Source organism: Oncorhynchus tshawytscha, linkage group LG20 (genome assembly GCF_018296145.1).
Source record: "Oncorhynchus tshawytscha isolate Ot180627B linkage group LG20, Otsh_v2.0, whole genome shotgun sequence".
Lineage (NCBI taxonomy): Eukaryota > Metazoa > Chordata > Actinopteri > Salmoniformes > Salmonidae > Oncorhynchus > Oncorhynchus tshawytscha.
Genome location: NC_056448.1, coordinates 35996459 through 36016199, shown reverse-complemented (window position 1 = coordinate 36016199; position 19741 = coordinate 35996459). Strand labels below are relative to the sequence as shown.

Genomic DNA, 19741 nt, shown 5'->3' with positions numbered 1-19741 from the left:
GAAGGATCGAAATCATTTGGTTTTCCATAATATTAACTTTTAGAGGGGGATATATGCTTTTAAATCATTATATTACTGCATTGTATTCGTTACATCTTTCATTCCCTGAAATATCTTTCCAGTAATAAAATGTGTCCAATATAAGGAACTAAGCTATCCAGGTTCTGGTCACTGACGGAACATAATATGGGTAACACCATCACTCACAATAAGGGAAATACTAGGTTAGTTAGCTTAACATGTATCTTCTTATTCCATGTTAACGTATTATAATAATTACAGACAGTCGGTTATTCGTTTGGTCAACGTTTCTGTTAATTGATTTCCTTTTTGGCACTGAATTAGCTGCCACCATGTTATGGCAAAATATTGGTAATGATGATAGTTAACGTTAACTAGCTAGCTAACGCGGTTCGATTGGTTATCATGTCAGTCATTTCGACCAACTGAAGTTGACCCCCCTACACTGGTTTTAAATGTGCTATTGATTAAACATCAGTTGTCAAATTAACGGTAGACGTTTTTATTCAACAGGTGAGATACCCAACTTATTTCCCACCAATTGTGATGAAATCCATTAGGGGCGGGGCCAGAGGTCTCTAATGGATATGAAGTCTCAGGTAAACATGACATCTTGTTTCCTACTCCTCATCATTATTACAGTAACATTTACTTCCTATGCACACTGACTACAGTTTTTTAACCTGTTCATCTGATGTCAACAGAGGTTCCACTGGATTTGTCTAGTTCTTGTAACACTGTCAGTGTTGTTATGGTACGTCCACATGACCAGATCAGATGGGTCCAACAACATGGTCAACATTGGTCTCCAAGGATACCTCAGGATCACCCCTGGCAGGAGGGAACAGGTGAGCTGTTGATTTGCAGAGGTCTGCATTGTGTTCTGCAACAGAGAATTAAAATGAGCATTTCCATTGGTCAAGCCCAGATAGAATGAAATAGAGAGGGACTATTTTCTTTTTTTTTGGTGCCTAATGAACACAACCCATGCCTTGTTCCACTTGCCAACACCTTCAGCCAGAAAGAAACACAAACTATATGTTGATGTAAACACATTAATACATTTTCACCTCATGTGATTTTATGCCCTATTCTCTCCCTCCAGTTTCTGAAGATGCACTGCCGCCAGTGTGCCTTGGTGTCCAGCTCGGGCCAGATGCAGGGGGCAAGTCTCAGAGAGGAGATTGACCAAATGGGGTGTGTGATCCGCATGAACAACGCCCCCACGCTGGGCTATGAGAGGGACGTAGGGAGCAGAACCAGTCTGAGGGTCGTATCGCACACCAGTGTTCCCCTGCTGATTAAAAACGAGAGCTATTACTTCAGGCACTCTGCGGACACCACCTACGTGTTCTGGGGTCCTGAGCGGAACATGAGGCAGGATGGGAAAGGGCGTGTTTTTAATGCCTTGATGAAGATGGCCACGAAGTACCCGCAGGTCAAAATATACATGGTGACTCGGGAGAAGATCCAGTACTGTGACAGTGTTTTTCAGAACGAGACAGGGAAAAACAGGTAAATAATGTCCTCGCCAAGCACTCAGGGGTCATGTTAATTAGGGTACAAGGGTCAAGTCCAGGTAGTCTATTACTTTTTCAGTCCGTTTTCTTCTGTTTGGTGCCAAAATGAACACGGCCAAGTTGGCTATGTTGCTATTCTTATTATTATAAGTTTTCTCTGTTTCAGAATGAATTCAGGTGCTTTTCTCAGCACTGGTTTCTTCACCATGATCCTGGCCATGGACATGTGTGACAGTATTCACGTCTATGGGATGATTGACGATAACTTCTGCAGGTGAGTTATTTGAAAAATATGTGGAAGCAACTACCTGTCCAATAGCACATTTATTCTGGCGTAATAGCACATTTATTCTGTTTTGAGACTAATTAAATTTGAATAAAATAAATAGGAACCCTGAACTAGCCGTCAACTTGCCTTATATTACACTGTTTTGTGTTACACCACATTGTACTGAGAGCTATTGGGATTGATTGGCTGTATTTTACAATTAACCACACCCCTTTCATGCTTCTCTGAAGCCGTGCCGATCACAGTGTTGCTCCTTACCACTACTACGAGGGAAGCCGGATGGACGAGTGCCGCATGTACCGGATGCACGAGCACGCAAGTCGTGGCGGCCATCGCTTCATTACCGAGAAGGCCATCTATGCCCGATGGGCCTTGCACCACAGGGTGGAGTTCAAACACCCTTCCTGGAACCTGCAGGAGAGGAAACATGACCCCTGAGTGTTGTGCCTGGTGACTTTTTAAAATCTTTGTTGACCTCTGACCCCCGTATGACCCCGTTGGGGAATTCTGTGCAGTATGAGAGTCAAATGATCTTACTCCTTCATGGGGCTGCATTAATATTAATTATAATATTTATGACAGCCTAAATGGTGTTCAAAACATTGTATTCAATAGTCAAGCATCAAACTGCCAATTTTTTTACATTGGTCAAAGTGCTCATATTTCTAATTTTAGACCTTTTAGCCTATGTCTAAAGTACAGTATTCTAATCACTATTAAATTAAAACTGCTATTGGTAGGTCTAGTGATGCCAAATCAAATAAGATTTTTAGTGTTTGAACAAACTTGATGCCTTCGTTGTTTGTTTGTCATAATTATGCCTTTTCATTTCTGCACTCTTAAGATCCAATGTTTTGTCATTTAATGTAGCTTTTATGATGCACTGACTGAATGTTCAGCAACGTATTATGTTTTTTCCTGTTCACTGCTATATGTCCATGTATTTCAATGTAATGAAACATTGTTGTGCTTTCCTATCAGAGTTTAGTCTTAACAACATTTCAAACTTTTACATATATTTATTATGTTATGGTTCAAATGTAACAAGAATCATGAATTTAGTGTCACTGAAATATAATAATGTGCTGGTCATTTACTATCAGAGAAAGTGACTATCTGATAGCAAAGAGAAACTATTTTGCTGATTTGATTGTTTTTTGCAGAGGCCAATGGAACGATTTGACATGTTATGAGTAGAGACTCACCCCCAAAAAGTGTGCCTTTTTCTTTAACTTCCTATTTTTGTCTGACATTATACACATGTTGACTTTTAAAAAAAAATTGTTGTTGCTTGACAAATGGTAAATGGTTTAATGTTACTTTTATATAAGGTATGATATGCCTTATATTCTGATGGTCTTAATGATGATATTTACAAAGCTTGACAATGCTACAATCATGTTCAATGGAAAATCCCTATAGTGCTCTCTTTTAGGAAATATGAAATGCTCTTTACCTGCCTTTTTTAAATTACTTAATGATGTCTGATTCCAAAGAAATGTATTATAAATGTTTACAGTATTGTGGTGTTTATCTTGTTTATTCTGAAGGTGTCTGGTTTTCACAACACTGAAATAACTATGTCCATTTTCAAATACTGGCCTTTCTGTCTTCGCTAAATGATTTATTAAGTTCCTAATAATAATTTTCACTGCGGCGCTGAAATTTTGATGACGCAAGCGGGTCCCCTCCTACGATGGTTTAGGGGGACGCGCGGACAGATCAGACGTCAATGATGCACAGATCTCATATGGATAAAAAACGAATTGGTAAGCAAACCTCGTATTCATTTCATTTAATCATTATTCTACAGAAATTGTTGAATGACAGCAATTTCCCGCTATTATGGCTTAGAATAAAGCTATTTATGGTGTCAACACGAGTCATGTCCGATAGCCAACGTTAGCAGTGAGACAACGGGTTTAGGTCTGGGCCAGAATATTGTCATGTCCCCCAATAGCTTATTCTATTGAATTTGTATATTTAAGTTTTGATAGGCTTATAATTACAGTTGTGCCAGTGCGCTCAAATTAAATATGTGCAATAGATATTCCTTTTTATTTAAACCGGAGGTGTTGGTTTTCATGAACCACTGTCAAACGGATAGGGCCCAGATGTTGGACATCAGTTGGAATAACAAAAAACGAAAGAAAATAAAAAAGATTGTGGTTGTCAAATTCTTGAGAACGCATTTTAGTATGCAATATGCCGATAACCACAAGACATTATTCTGAGACAATTGTGATTAATTTTCATTGCTACCATATCATAGGATTCTTATAGGTCGTTTTAAATTAAACGTCACAATAGGCTATTGTACGTTTGATTTGGCTTCTGGGGGGCAAGGACACCCCCATCTCCGCTCGAACTATTGACAACTACTATGCTTCCCGTTCTTAAATTTCATTTTTTTGTCTTTTACTTTCGGTTTTGTACACCAGCTTCATACATTGATTCTCTACAAATGCTTGTTTTGTCACTTAGAATGAAAATAGGCAAACTATTAGAATGTTTGCCACCAGGAAGTGGCGGAGCGATTTCTGCATAGGTCCCCTTTAAATAAATGTTTGGCATCCTAGCAAAGAAAACAACATAATTTAGCTTGCTTCATCAGTGATTAACCGAGGTAAAAATAAGTTTCAGGTTGGATATTCGCGCTTTCAAACCTCAATAGCTTTCAAACCACTTGAAAGCTATTGTCATGAGGTTGGAAAAATTGCGCACAACATTGCACAGGTCTTATTTGACCAGCATTTTATATTCCTAGTTGAATTAGTTAGGGAGCGTAAACAAAGTAAAAACGTTTTTTTTTTACATTCAAATGTCAATAGCTCCTTGGTCATGTGACCTACTGACGTCAAACAAGGTGCACAATGTACACTCAGTGGGCCTACACATTGCACAACCTTTAGTTTGTCTATTTTCATCTCACACGTTTTTACATTAATTTTAGAGCCAATCCTTATCCTGAAGTTACAGATCTTTTTTGCCAACTTCCCTTACCTACATTGTTATAACATGCCAGAGGCTGTTCACCTTGGAGACCCGCTGCGGATATGGGTACGCCCCGGCGTGAGATTTACACCCTCTCCCACGGATTTTCAAGGGCCAGGGAGAGCTCACCAGATGCCGCCGAAACCGCAACGCTTTCCAGGGCTTGGGCCCCTCTCTCTTGGGCGAACCCATTTCAGGGCGCCCTGCCCTTCACAAAGAAAAGAGAACTCTCTCCGAAGCACCCGCCAGCTTATCCGGGATCGGCCGCATTACCGCACTGGATGACTCTCGGCGCCCGTCTCCGCCAGTCCATGGACATTCTGAAAGTAGTTTGAGGTCAGTAGGTCACATTACCAAGGAGCTATTGAAATGATAAAGTTTGAAAAATGTATGTAAAATCGTGTGCGATGAAAATGGACAAACTAAAGGGTGTGTAATATACAAGGGTATTCCCTGGACATTCTGAACCTTGTTTGAGTCCAGTAGGTCACATTACCAAGGATCTATTGAAATTAGAAACATTGAAAATTAATGTAAAATTGAGTGAGATGAAAATGGACAAACTAAAGGGTGTGGGATGTGTAGACTTTCTGAACCTTGTTCGAGGTCAGTAGGGCACATGACCAAGGAGCTATTGAAATTAGAAACACTGAAAACCTTGAAAATTCATGTAAAACTGTGTGAGATGAAAATGGACAAACTAAAGGTTGTGCAATGTGTAGGCCCACTGAGTGTACATTCTGAACATTGTTTGAAGTCAGTAGGTCACATGACCAAGGAGCTATTGAAATGAAAAAATGTAAATAAATCATTTAAAATAGTGCGAGATGTAAATTGACCAAAAAAAAGTGTGTGCAATGTGTATCTATGCCATCAGGTTAGCTAGAACCAGTTTTTAAACTTTTAGGAATAATGGTTAAAGATCCATTGAAATTTGAAAAATATTATTTGTCACTATGTTGACGGTCCCTAACTGCTGTTGGTGGACGTAAAGAAGACTACAGGCGAATATCCAACCTGAATCTGTATTTTCCTCGGTCAGAGATTAGGTTTTGAGAAAGAGCTTGATATCTGTAAATCATCATCCTCCTGGTAAAGTTATCAGTATAGATCAAATCAAACAATATTTGGATATACTCATCTAGTTTAACCCCAAAAGTTCGCTTGTTAACTAACTAACTAGCTAGCTAGCCAGCCATATTGACCTGATCTGTGTTTAGCTAACCATTTTGGCATGGTCCATCAATAAATATAGACTATATTGGTATATCATGTCTGTCAGCAGCAATCACAATCTAACACTCTTAAAAACGGTTGAAAAGGGGAATATGTTAGCGATTTTCGCTTTGTAGGCCTACAATGGTTGGGGGGAAAAGTACATTAGGTCTACCTACCACACTAGCTACACGTTTAGCCAACTACAAAGTTTCTACCTGCGGTAGCTTGCAAAGTAAACATCAGCTAACCGTCCCATGGCAAATGCTCCCTTCTGCTGCTTGACAGGCAGACCAAAAAATATTTGAAATTAACCTAAACCATGCATACTTGTCAGGTATAGTTCACTTTTATTTTATATCACTCAAATATCAAAATAATGGTAGCCAATATTGAGAGATATCGTGAAGCTACCTTCACGTATCTGAAATTACATGATCAATTGATGTTTACTAATCATGAAAAGTATGCAGTAACTTGCTGTATAACTCTGGTATAGCTAAATGTGCGCATTTGTTTTGCATGGAATAATTGGAAATGTGTAGGTCTGACAATGCTCTTCAAGGGGTGATGATATTACAGCCAAATAGTTAACATTTACTTAACAACAGCAAGCAGTTGTCAATGGTTTTAGCGGAGAAGGCAAATCGAACGGAAAACAACTTATTGTGACGTTTTGTTAAACTACCTATTGAGTATAAGTATACAAGATAGCAGCCTGAACGAATTTAGCGTGTATTCACTATGGAACATCTGCCTCTTGACAGGGGTGGTGACCAGAAAAGCACAGAACATGCAATGTAGCTCAGCCTGACTTGGAAGCATGGGGATGAGGCTTGTTGAAAAGGTAAAATCATTCTGAGCATTGATATACTCTCACTTAAAATGTTTTTTTTTTGTTCTTGTCAAATTAGCTATCAAATATTATTACTGATGCACTGTGCATAATAGGCCTATCTGTATGTTTTGTGAAAGCATTTGGACACATTATGTGCAAAGATGGTAAATAAACCTGAACTTGACACAAATGAGTTCCTCTCAGAATGGCAACTGTTATTTGAACTGCCTTTTAGAGGTTGTTTTTCATTACTATAAACCAGATAGACAACAAAGCACTAACATTGATCTCGGCACCCAGAACCAAATACAGTGTACATGCTAGTCAGCTACTAAATACATTTATGTAACAGTCTGTCACAAGAGACTAATATTGACAGACAACACACCACGAACATTGATGTATATTATATCAATGGTTCCCCCTATCTTTGGCAGCAAGGGCCTCAGAGCCAGAAGATGGTGATCTTCGGAGCCATCTTCCTCCTGATGACCCTCCTCATCCTCTTTAGCTCCAACAGCGGCAACGACATCAGTCCCTTCTACAGTCCCTTCCGGGCGTCCTCGCCTCATCACCCCATCAAGGTCACTGACCTCAAGAAATGGGCAGGGAAGGAGGGCTATGTGGCTGTCTATGGAAACAAGGTAATTTACACTCAGGGTTTGAATTACAGAGAAAATCTATGGAACCTCTATTTAATCCAGGAGACGTGGTCAAGAAGGCTACATCTTGTATAAAAACAACATTAAAGTCATGGGTTAATATGAACCCTGTTCTCACACTTGCGGGGTTAAGTTAAAGTAGTGCCAAAAATGCTTAGCACTGGCTAAATGTAGTGGGTGGATTATAGTCTCTACCACATGATCCATAGAAACAATAATGCATAGCCCAAAAACAGACACAAATGCATTTAGGAACAACTCAAGTCCAAATTGAGTAAAAAACTTGCACAGCTCATACAGCTGTATTCATATAGCTGTTTTCTGTATGACTCGTGAGCTTTAGTTTTGAACTACTATTTAACTTCCACTGAAATTTCAGAGAGAAAGAGAACACAGGGAGACAAACACCTACCTAGAGGTGACAGCATCCCCTCCCCAATATGCCCCCATAGACACAACTATGACAAAGCAACCAACAAAAGCGGGTCACAACTCCTGCAGCTCTGTCGCAAGCTGGGTCTGTACATAGTCAATGGCAGGCTTTAAGGGGACTTCTGTGGTGCACCTACAGTTGAAGTTGGAAGTTTACATACACTTAGGTTGGAGTCATTAAATCTCGTTTTTCAACCACTCCACAAATTTCTTGTTAACTATAGTTTTGGCAAGTCGGTTAGGATGTCTACTTTGTGCATGACACAAGTCATTTTTACAACAAATGTTTACAGAGATTATTTCACTTACAATTCACTGTATCACAATTCCAGTGGGTCAGAAGTTTACATACACTAAGTTGACTGTGCCGTTAAACAGCTTGGAAAATTACAGAAAATGTCATGGCTTAAGAAGCTTCTAAATTGACTCATTTTTATTTTATTTGTTAATTTCACTTTTATTTAACCAGGTAAGCTAGTTGAGAACAAGTTCTCATTTACAACTGCGACCTGGCCAAGATAAAGCAAAGCAGTTCGACACATACAACAACACAGAGTTACACATGGAATGAACAAAACATACAGTCAATAATACAGTAGAAAAATAGAAAACAAAGTCTATATACACTGAGTGCAAATAAGGTCAAATAAGGGAGTTAAGGCAATAAATAGGCCATGGTGGCGAAGTAATTACAATATGGCAATTAAACACTGGAATGGTAGATGTGCAAAAGATGGATGTGCAAGTAGAGATACTGTGGTGCAAAATAAATAAATACAGTATAGGAATGAGGTAGATAGATGGGCTGTATACAGATGGGCTATGAACAAGTGCAGTGATCTGTGAGCTGCCCTGACAGCTGGTTCTTAAAGCTAGTGAGGGAGATGGGAATCTCCAGCTTCAGTGATTTTTGCAGTTTGTTCCAGTCAGTGGCAGCAGAGAACTGGAAGGAAAGGCGACCAAAGGAGAAATTGGCTTTGGGGGTGACCAGTGAGATATACCTGCTGGAGCGTGTGCTATGAGTGGGTGCTGCTATGGTGACCAGGGAGCTGAGATAGGACGGGGCTTTACCTAGCAGAGACTTGTAGAAAACCTGTAGCCAGTGGGTTTGGTGACGAGTATGAAGCGAGGGCCAGCCAACAGGTCGCAGTGGTGGGTAGTATATGGGGCTTTGGTGACAAAACGGATGGCACTGTGATAGACTACAACCAGTTTGCTGAGTAGAGTGTTGGTGGCTATTTTATAGATGACATCGCCGAAGTCAAGGATCGGTAGGATGGTCAGTTTTACGAGGGTATGTTTGGAGCATGAGTGAAGGAGACTTTGTTGCGAAATAGGAAGCCGATTCTAGATTGAATTATTGATTGGAGATGCTTAATGTGAGTCTGGAAGGAGAGTTTACAGTCTAGCCAGACACCTAGGTATTTGTAGTTATCCACGTATTCTAAGTCAGAGCCGTCCAGAGTAGTGATGCTGGATGGGCGGGCAGGTGCGGGCAATGATCGGTTGAATAGCATGCATTTAGTTTTATTTGCATTTAAGAGCAGTTGGAGGCCACGGAAGGAGAGTTGTATGGCATTGAAGCTCGTCTGGAGGTTAGTTAACCTCTCTAGGGTAGGGGGCAGCATTCGGAATTTTGGATGAAAAGCATGCCCAAATTAAACGGTCTGCTACTCGGGCCCAGAAGATATGATATGCATATAACTGATAGATTTTGATAGAAAACACTAAAGTTTCCAAAACTGTAAAGTTAAAATAGTGTCTGTGAGTATAACAGAACTGATTTAGCAGGTGAAAACCTGAGAAAAATCCATTCAGGAAGTAGTTTTTGTTGTTGTTGGTTTTGTAGTTTTCTATTCAATGCCATTTTTTGTAGTTTTCTATTCAATCCATTGACTTAGGACTCGAATTACAGTTCCTATGCCTTCCACTAGATGTCAACAGTCTTTAGAAATCGTTTCAGGCTTGTATTCTTATAAATGAAGGAGTAAGACCAGTCTGAAGGAGTGGACCCTAACGTGACGCAGAGTTTTTTCAGGCTCATGTGCATTTCTTGTTTACCTTTTATATTGACGACGTTATTGTCCGGTTGAAATATTATAGATCATTTAGGCTAAAAAACAACCTGAGGGTTGAATATAAACATCATTTGACATGTTTCTATGAACTTTACAGATACAATTTGGATTTTTTTGTCTGATTGTTTTGACTGAGTTTGAGCCTGTGGATTACTGAAGAAAACGCGCTAACAAAACGGAGGTTTTTGGATATAAAGAGACTTCATCGAACAAAAGGAACATTTATTGAGTAAATGAATGTCTTCTGATTACCGCCATATGAAGATCATCAAAGGTAAGGGATTCATTTTATCTCTATTTCTGAGTTTTGTAACGCTTCTGCTTGGCTGGTTACTGTTTGTAATAATTTGTCAACTGGGCTATGTTCTGGGCTAGGTATGTTCTGGGCTAGGTATGCTTTTGCCGAAAAGCATTTTATAAATATGACACTGTGGTTGGTTTAACAAGAAGTTAATCTTTAAACCTATGTTTTGTTTTCTGAATTGTTATAATGAGCATTTCTGTAATTAAATTTGGCGCTCTGCAATCTCACTGGATGTTGGCCAGATGGGACGCTAGCGTCCCACATACCCTAGAGAGGTTAACACAGTGTCCAAAGAAGGGCCAGAAGTATACAGAATGGTGTCGTCTGTGTAGTTGGTGACCAGGGGAGGCAATAATTTGAGAAACCAAGGCTGTTGAGTCTGCCAATAAGAATGTGGTGATTGACAGAGTCGAAAGCCTTGGCCAGGTCGATGAATACAGCTGCACAGTAATGTCTCTTATCGATGGCGGTTATGATATCGTTTAGGACCTTGAGCCTGGCTGAGGTGCACCCATGACCAGCTCGGAAACCAGATTGCATAGCGGAGAAGGTACGATGTGATTCAAAATGGTCAGTAATCTGTTTGTTAACTTGGCTTTCAAAAACCTTAGAGATGCAGGGTAGGATAGATATAGGTCTGTAGCAGTTTGGGTCTAGAGTGTCTCCCCCTTTGAAGAGGGGGATGACCGCGGCAGCTTTCCAATCTTTAGGAATCTCAGACGATACGAAAGAGTAATGGGGATTGCTATCTGGATATGGGTGAAGGAGAAATGGTGGGGGCTTGGGCGGGTTGCTGTGGAGGGTGCCGGGCAGTTGACCGGGGTAGGGGTAGCCAGGTGGAAAGCGTGGCCAGCCGTAGAGAAATGCTTATTGAAATTCCCAATTATAGTGGATTTGTCAGTTGTAACAGTGTTTCCTAGCCTCAGAGCAGTGGGTAGCTGGGATGAGGTGCTCTTATTTTCCATGGACTTTAGTGTCCAAGAACTTTTTTGAGTTTGTACTGCAGGATGCACATTTCTGTTTAAAAAAGCTAGCCTTAGCTTTCCTAACTGCCTGTGGATATTGGTTCCTAACTTCCCTGAAAAGTTGCATATCACGGGGGCTATTCGATGCTAATGCAGAACACCACAGGATGTTTTTGTGCTGGTCAAGGGCAGACAGGTCTGGAGTGAACCAAGGGCTATATCTATTCCTGGTTCTACATTTTTTGAATGAGGCATGCCTATTTAAGATGGTGAGGAAGGAACTTTTAAAGAATAACCAGGCATCCTCTACTGTCGGGATGAGGTCAATGTCGTTCCAGGATACCCCGGCCAGGTTGATTAGAAAGGCCTGCTCGCAGAAGTGTTTTAGGGAGCGTTTGATAGTGATGAGGGGTGGTCGTTTGCCTCCAGACCCATTACGGATGCAGGCAGTGATCGCTGAGATCTTGGTTGAAAACAGCAGAGGTGTATTTGGAAGGTGAGTTAGTTAGGATGATCTCTATGAGGGTGCCCGTGTTTACGGATTTGGGGTTATAACTGGTAGGTTCATTGATAAGTTGTGTGAGATTGAGGGCATCAAGCTTAGATGGTAGGATGGCCGGGGTGTTAAGCATGTCCCAGTTTAGGTCACCTAGCAGCACGAGCTCAGAAGATAGATGGGGGACAATCAAATCACATATGGTGTCAAGGGCACAGCTGGGGGCAGAGGGTGGTCTATAGCAAGCGGCAACGGTGAGAGACTTGTTTCTGGAAAGGTTCATTTTTAGAAGTAGAAGCTCAAATTGTTTGGGTACAGACCTGGATAGTAAGACAGAACTCTGCAGGTTATCTTTGCAGTAAATTGCAACACCGCCCCCTTTGGCAGTTCTATCTTGTCGGAAAATGTTATAGTTAGGAATGGAAATGTCAAGGTTTTTGGTGGCCTTCCTAAGTCACGATTCAGACACGGCTAGGACATCCGGATTGGTGGAGTGTGCTAGGGCAGTGAATAAAACTAACTTAGGGAGGAGGCTTCTAATGTTAACATACATGAAACCAAGGCTTTTACAGTTGCAGAAGTCAAACAATGAGAGCCTGGGGGATGGGAGTGGAGGTAGACACTGCAGGGCCTGGATTAACCTCTACATCATCAGAGGAACAGAGGAGGAGTAGGATAAAGGTACGGCTAACAGAACTGGACGCCTGGTACGTTCAGATCAGAGAGTAAAAGGAGCAGATTTCTGGGCACGGTAGAATATATTCAAGGCATAATGTACAGACAAAGGTATAGTAGGATGTGAATACAGTGGGGGTAAACCTGTGCATATAGTGATAATGAAAGAGATATTGTCTCTAGAAATAGCATTTAAACCAGGTGATGTCACTGCGTGTGTGGGGGGTGGAACTAAATTGTTGGCCGAGGCGTGTTGAGCAGTGCTAGAGGCTCTACAGTGAAATAAAACAATAGTTACAAACCAGAACAGCAATCGACACGGCATGGTGACGTTAGGGAAAGGCATGCGTAGCCGGGTGATCATACAAGTCCAGTGCGTGGCTTCAGGCAGCTAGCGGCATGGGGCTAGCAGGCTAACAGAAAGGCCTTAGAGGGATGACGCGATGGAGGGAAGTCTGTTGTGGCCCCCTCGTGCAGTTACATCAGCGGACGGATCAGCAGGGCTTCGTGTGGTAAACCAGGCCAATTGGCAAAATATGTATAGTGGTCGAAGAAATATGTCCGAAGAGCCTCTTAAGCCAGCAGTCCAATGTGCTTTAGATAGCTAGCAGGCCGCAGATTAGCGGCTGTGCGTTCAGGGGTCGTTAGCTGCTATAATTCCAGGTGGAAAAAATATATATAATAAAAATGTTTTTGTTTTTTAATTGAGTCAATTGGTGGTGTACCTGTGGATGTATTTCAAGGCCTACCTTCAAACTTAGTGCCTCTTTGCTTGACATCATGGGAAAATCAAAAGAAATCAGCTAAGACCTCAGAAACAAAATTGTAGACCCACAAGTCTGGTTCATCCTTGGGAGCAATTTCCAAACGCCTGAAGGTACCACGTTCATCTGTACAAACAATAGTACGCAAGTGTAAACACAATGGGACCATACAGCCGTCATACCGCTCAGGAAGGAGACACGTTCTGTCTCCTAGAGATGAACGTACTTTGGTGCGAAAAGTGCAAATCAATCCCAGAACAACAGCAAAGGACCTTGTGAAGCTGCTGGAGGAAATGGGTACAAAAGTATCTATATCCACAGTAAAACGAGTCCTATATCGTAATAACCTGAAAGGCCGCTCAGCAAGGAAGAAGCCACTGCCCCAAACCACCATAAAAAAGCCAGACTACGGTTTGCAACTGCACATGGGGACAAAGATCGTACTTTTTGGAGAAATATCCTCTGGTCTGATGAAACAAAAATAGAACTGTTTGGCCATAATGACCATCGTTATGTTTGGAGGAAAAAGGAGGAGGCATGCAAGCCGACGAACACCATCCCAACCGTGAAGCACTGGGGTGGCAGCATCATGTTGTGGGGGTGCTTTGCTGCAGGAGGGACAGGCTCACTTGACAAAATAGATGGCATCATGAGGCAGGACAATTATGTGGATATAGTGAAGCAACATCAAGACATCAGTCAGGAAGTTAAAGCTTGGTCACAAATGTGTCTTCCAAATGGACAATAACTCCAAGCATACTTCCAAAGTTGTGGCAAAATGGCTTAAGGACAACAAAGTCAAGGTTTTGGAGCGGCCATCACAAAGCCCTGACCTCAGTCCTATAGAAAATTTGTGTGCAGAACTGAAAAGGCATGTGCGAGCAAGGAGGCCTACAAACCTGACTCAGTTACACCAGCTCTGTCAGGAGGAATGGGCCAAAATTCACCCAACTTATTGTGGGAAGCTTGTGCAAGGCTACCCAAAACGTTTGACCCATGTTAAACCATTTAAAGCAATGCTGCCAAATACTAATTGAGTGTATGTAAACGTATGACACACTGGGAATGTGATGAAAGAAATAAAAGCTGAAATAAATCACTTTCTACAATTATTCTGACATTTCACATTCTTAAAATAATGTGGTGATCCCAACTGACCTCAAACAGGATATTTTTACTAGGATTAAATGTCAGGAATTGTGAAAAACTGAGTTTAAATATATTTGGTTAAGGTTTATGTAAACTTCCGACTTCAACTGTATAGCTCATCTCTTGGCAGTAGTACACTACTTTATCACCGACTTCAACCCAGAGTCTCTCAGAGCATTCAGTCAGCCCGCTGACACACCTATCAAATCACAATATATAGTTGAACAAAGCAATACTCAACCAGGGCCAGATGGATTAACAGGATGTGTACTCTGAGCATGCGCTGACCAACTGGAAAGTGTCTTCACTGATGTTTTCAACCCTGACCGAGTCTGTATTACGAACATGTTTCAAGCAGACCACCATAGTCCCTGTGCCAAAGAACACCAAGGTAACCTGCCTAAATGACTATCGACCCGTAGCACTCACGTCTGTGGCCATGAAGTGCTTTGAATGTCTGGTCATGGCACACATAAACACCATTATCCCAGAAACCTTGGACCCACTCCAATTTGCATACCGCCCCAACAGATCCACAGATGATGCAATCTCTATTGCACTCCACACTGCCCTTTCCCACTTGGACAGAAGGAACACCTGCGTGAGAATGCTATTCATTGGCTACAGCTCAGTGTTCAACACCATTGTGCCATCAAAGCTCATCCCTAAGCTAAGGACCCTGGGACTAAACACGTCCCTCTACAACTGGATCCTGGACTTCCTGACAGGCCACTCCTAGTTGGTAAGAGTTGGCAACAACACATCTGCCACGCTAATCCTCAACACAGGGGCCCCTCAGTGTTGCGTGCTCAGTCCTGTCCTGTACTCCTTGTTGGTAAGGGTTGGCAACGACACATCTGCCACGCTAATCCTCAACACAGGGGCCCCTCAGTGGTGCGTGCTCAGTCCTGTCCTGTACTCCTTGTTGGTAAGGGTTGGCAACAACACATCTGCCACGCTAATCCTCAACACAGGGGCCCCTCAGTGGTGTGTGCTCAGTCCTGTCCTGTACTCCTTGTTGGTAAGGGTTGGCAGTCCTGTCCTGTACTCCTTGTTCACTCATGACTGCATGGCCAAGCACGACTCCAACAATATCATTAAGTTTGCCAACGACACAACAGTGGTAGGCCTGATCACCGACAACGATGAGACAGCCTATAGGGAGGTCAGAGACCTGGCAGTGTGGTGCCAGGATAACAATCTCTCCCTCAACGTGATCAAGACAAAGGAGATTATTGTGGACTACAGGAAAAGGAGGACCGAGCACGCCCCCATTCTCATCAACGGGGCTGTAGTGGAGCAGGTTGAGAGCTTCAAGTTCCTTGGTGTCCACATCACCAACAAACTATCATGGTCCAAACACACCAAGACAGTCGTGAAGAGGGCACGACAGGGTAGTGCGTATGGCCCGGTACATCACTGGGGCCAAGCTTCCTGCCATCCAGGACCTATATACCAGTCGGTGTCAGATGAAGACCCAAACAATTGCCATAGACTCCAGTCACTCTAGTCATAGACTGTTCTCTCCTTCTCTGCTACCACATGGCAAGTGGTACCGGAGCGCCAAGTCTAGGTTCAAAAGGCTTCTTCACAGCTTCTACCCCCAGCCATAAGACTCCTGAACAGCTAATCAAATGGCTCCCTGGACTATTTGCATCCCCCCCCTCATTGATAGACTTAAAGGGGAAATCTGTAGTTGCTTCATCTATTTTTGGACTTATAAATTATATATACTGTATAATACCAGTCAAAAGTTTGGACTCTACTCATTCAAGGGTTTTTATTTATTTTTTTACTATTTTCTACATTGTAGAATAAACTATGAAATGTAGGAATCATGTTGTAACCAAAAAGTGTTAAACAAATCATAATATATTTTAGATTCCTCTATGTAGCCACCCTTTGCCTTGATGACAGCTTTGCACACTCTTGGCAAAGCATGCAATTCCATTAGCGCAGCATTTATTTCTCAACTGGAATCAATGAGACCAGTCAGTCCTCCATGACAACAAAATAAACAACAGAGTAGGGCTGGCTAATAAGTCCTTAGTTTTGGGGTCATGCTCAGGTAAAATGAATTTGGCTAATCTATACTTCCATATTTCCAAGTCCTATTCTTGAAGGTATAACATTTATTGGAATGACTGGTATTCTGATAGACTTTGTTTTTTTTAATGTAAAGATATAATTGAATCGTATTATTATATGTAGTAGAAAGCGATGAGTTAGAAGAAGCCTACATAACCAACCCATAAAGTTAAATTCAACATCCATATATGACCAGCTATGTAAACTTTAACATTGATTTATCCTGCAATAGATGTTGTTAAATTGGTAACATACAGTTTTGTTTTCTTCTAATGCCTCTTAAGGGGAAAGTAAGCTAAAAGTAACAGAATGTAACCAGATTACGTTACTGAGTTTGGGAAATCCAAAAGTTACGTTACCAATTCCTATTTTGGACAGGTAACTTGTAACTAACGGATTACATTTAGAAAGTAATCTACCCAACCCTGCTTGGGGGTATGATGTTTGTCCGTCTTTCTTACTCATTATTCACAATTCATTCACGATTATCCGTAATGTTAGAATCCACATTATTGTAGAAGGGTTTAGAAACATATTATATTCTTATTGACAATAAGTGACTCAAATGGCACAATATATTATTTACCAATCATTTCTTTTGGGCACAAAATAATCTGAAACACAAGCAGAAAACAAATCCAACAAATGTGTAGAATCACAAGCTTGATGTAGTCATTGCGTGTTATGAATATGGGACCAAATACTTAACTTTTGACTACTTTAATAGGCATATAAATGAATTTGTCCCAATACTTTGGGTGTCCTAAAAAGGGGTGGATTATGTACAAAAAGTGCTGTAATTTCTAAACGTTTTTAAAAATTAAAGCATTTTAACCGCATTGTCATTGTATCGTTTCAATGGGCTTGAGTACAAAGCCAAAACAAAAAAACATGTCACTGTCCCAATACTTTGAGCTCACTGTATGTTATATACTGTATATATTTTCTCAGTTGATGTTTCTGCATTCCCTCTCCAGAGTCTGACCCTGCACTGCCACCACTGTGCCCTGGTGACCAGCTCCAGCCACGTGCTGGGCAGCGGGGCCGGACCGGACATCGACCGCGCCCAGTGTGTGATCCGCATGAATGACGCCCCCCTGTCGGGGTTCGAACGTGATGTGGGGAGCCGGACCACCCTCAGGGTGGTGGCTCACTCGAGTGTGTTCAGGGTGGTTCGACGGCCAGCTGAGTTTCTCAACCTCACGGACCACCAGGCAAATTCTGCAGTCATATTCTGGGGACCACCCACCAAGATTGGTAGAGAGGCTAAAGGAACACTGTACCGTCTGATCCAGAGAGTCAGCATGACCTACAGTAACCTGTCCAGCTTTACCATCACGCCTAGCAAGATGCACAAGTTTGATACACTGTTTCAGAAGGAGACAGGGCGAGACAGGTGGGTAGAATGAAGGAAAGCTGTTATGGTGAAAGAACAATGGGGATAATGCAGAAATCTGTACAAATTCAATATATAATTACCAATCTATTTTGGCACTAATATCGATCGATAATGATGAGCACAATGTGGGGATTTTCCTGGCATCTAATGATAGAAATGTCTATCAACCTCTATAAATGCTATTTTTGTTAACGTTTTATTCTACGGTTTCCTTCCACAGAGCAAAGTCTCAGTCCTGGTTGAGCACCGGCTGGTTCACAATGGTGATTGCGATAGAGAAGTGTGACAATATTAAAGTGTACGGGATGGTTCCGCCCAGTCACTGTGGGTGAGTATGAACTAATGAACAATGTTACACATAAGAGGATGAATCAATGATAGTGATCTATCAAGCACTTAAGTCTACCAGGCTATTACATTGTGTGTGTAATCATAAATTAGTAGTAAGCAATTAGTTAATCTATACTGATTACTATGGAACCATTGTCTCCAACTGACAGGATTGCTTTCATATAAACAACAGAACATTGTTTATTATGGTTGTCTCTGAAAGAAGCCGGACGAAGATCTTTGGGTCGGAATGTTGCACTTTAAAACAGCAGGGGGAGAATGTCTATGAAGGAGCCGTAGGGTTATTGCTACCCAACGTATGCTGGTTGTCAACGTAATCATTTGTAATGCCTCTTTTTCCAGAAAAAAGCCCCAGCCCAAGAAGATGCCTTACCACTACTATAAACCCAGAGGCACAGATGAGTGTGTGACCTACCTGCAAAATGAGAGGGGTCGGAAGGGCCCCCACCATCGCTTCATCACAGAGAAACAGGTGTTTGCACGCTGGGCCAAGCAGTATAACATCACCTTCACTCACCCAACATGGTGAGATGACTAGTTCCTTCAACAAAGTTAGCCCAAGGTATGAGAGAGGTGACGCACACATCTGGACCAGGGTCCTGGACAGTGCACGAATACCCTTTTTACACTACTGGACCAAACTGAGCTGAGCCTAGCTGTATTGGCCTGGTTGGGCATCTACCATACAGTAGTTGCTGGAACTGTGATGTAAAGGACAACGTGAAAAGAAAATATCAGAGCCAATATCAGAGCCAGCACGTGTATGGTTCAGGTCGGCCCTATTATGTCAATCGGGCAATAAGTTGAATATACTTTATTATTCTTATAGAACTACACATTTCTGTGTCCCCTTCTCCGAATGGCAGCCATTTCTGTAGCTCTGTGATGAACCTGAGCTTAGTTTGTAAACATTAATATACATTCTGAATGGGCTTCTTTTTTTTTACAGTGCAAAATCAAAATTTTATGGGATTTTGTAAATACGGTATTTCCTGTGTTTGGCAAGGAAGTTTGAAGAGGGCAACTGCAAAAATATTTATTGTAAATAAACAAATTAATTCATATTTAAATATGTATTTTTACATGTTTATAATGCTTTTGTTAAATGTCCTCAAAAGCACTCACATAACAAGATAATGTCAACTTTACGAATTGAGGGAAGATTGTAAAGGGGAAATCTGCAGTAGCTACATCAATTTTTGAACTTGAAGAATATAACTTAAATGCCTCATGAGCTTTGTTCAACTTTCTTACCCCATCAGAACTGAAAATATAAACTTGTTTTACTCCAATGTTTGTAAACAAATACTGTATAACCTAAAAGCAAAAACTCATTTTTATATCGTGTTCAGTCCTTGCATCCATAGCTCTATGAATGAGTGGTTACATTTCTCCATCCCTTAGTGAAACAGTGGGAGTACACTTGTTTCAACGCTTTAAAGGAATTCATTTGAGACCTTTATATGCTTACAGACAGTATGGCTAAAGTTAACAGTGACAT

The 19741-nt window shown here is 41.4% G+C and overlaps 2 protein-coding genes across 6 annotated transcripts; both read left to right on the top strand.

Annotated features, from left to right (window-relative positions):
• The first annotated feature begins 126 nt into the window (after window positions 1–126).
• st6galnac4 (ST6 (alpha-N-acetyl-neuraminyl-2,3-beta-galactosyl-1,3)-N-acetylgalactosaminide alpha-2,6-sialyltransferase 4) lies at window positions 127–3351 on the top strand. The gene is made up of 6 exons (XM_024381757.2): window positions 127–224; window positions 535–620; window positions 726–869; window positions 1127–1536; window positions 1708–1815; window positions 2061–3351. The coding sequence occupies exons 2-6, from the start codon at window positions 603–605 to the stop codon at window positions 2266–2268; spliced, it is 888 nt and encodes a 295-aa protein (XP_024237525.1). The 5' UTR covers window positions 127–224; window positions 535–602; the 3' UTR covers window positions 2269–3351.
• A 122-nt stretch (window positions 3352–3473) lies between these two features.
• st6galnac6 (ST6 (alpha-N-acetyl-neuraminyl-2,3-beta-galactosyl-1,3)-N-acetylgalactosaminide alpha-2,6-sialyltransferase 6) lies at window positions 3474–19574 on the top strand. 5 transcript variants are annotated; one of them, XM_024381752.2, is made up of 6 exons: window positions 3474–3599; window positions 6807–6886; window positions 7315–7521; window positions 17468–17886; window positions 18110–18217; window positions 18583–19574. In XM_024381752.2, exons 2-6 carry the CDS (start codon window positions 6863–6865, stop codon window positions 18767–18769), a joined length of 945 nt encoding a protein of 314 aa, XP_024237520.1. In that variant the 5' UTR covers window positions 3474–3599; window positions 6807–6862; the 3' UTR covers window positions 18770–19574. The 5 variants fall into 5 exon arrangements, with proteins under 5 accessions (XP_024237520.1, XP_024237522.1, XP_024237519.1 ...); XM_024381754.2 differs by lacking the exon at window positions 3474–3599 and adding an exon at window positions 5795–5897; XM_024381751.2 differs by lacking the exon at window positions 3474–3599 and adding an exon at window positions 5795–5916.
• Window positions 19575–19741: the final 167 nt, after the last annotated feature.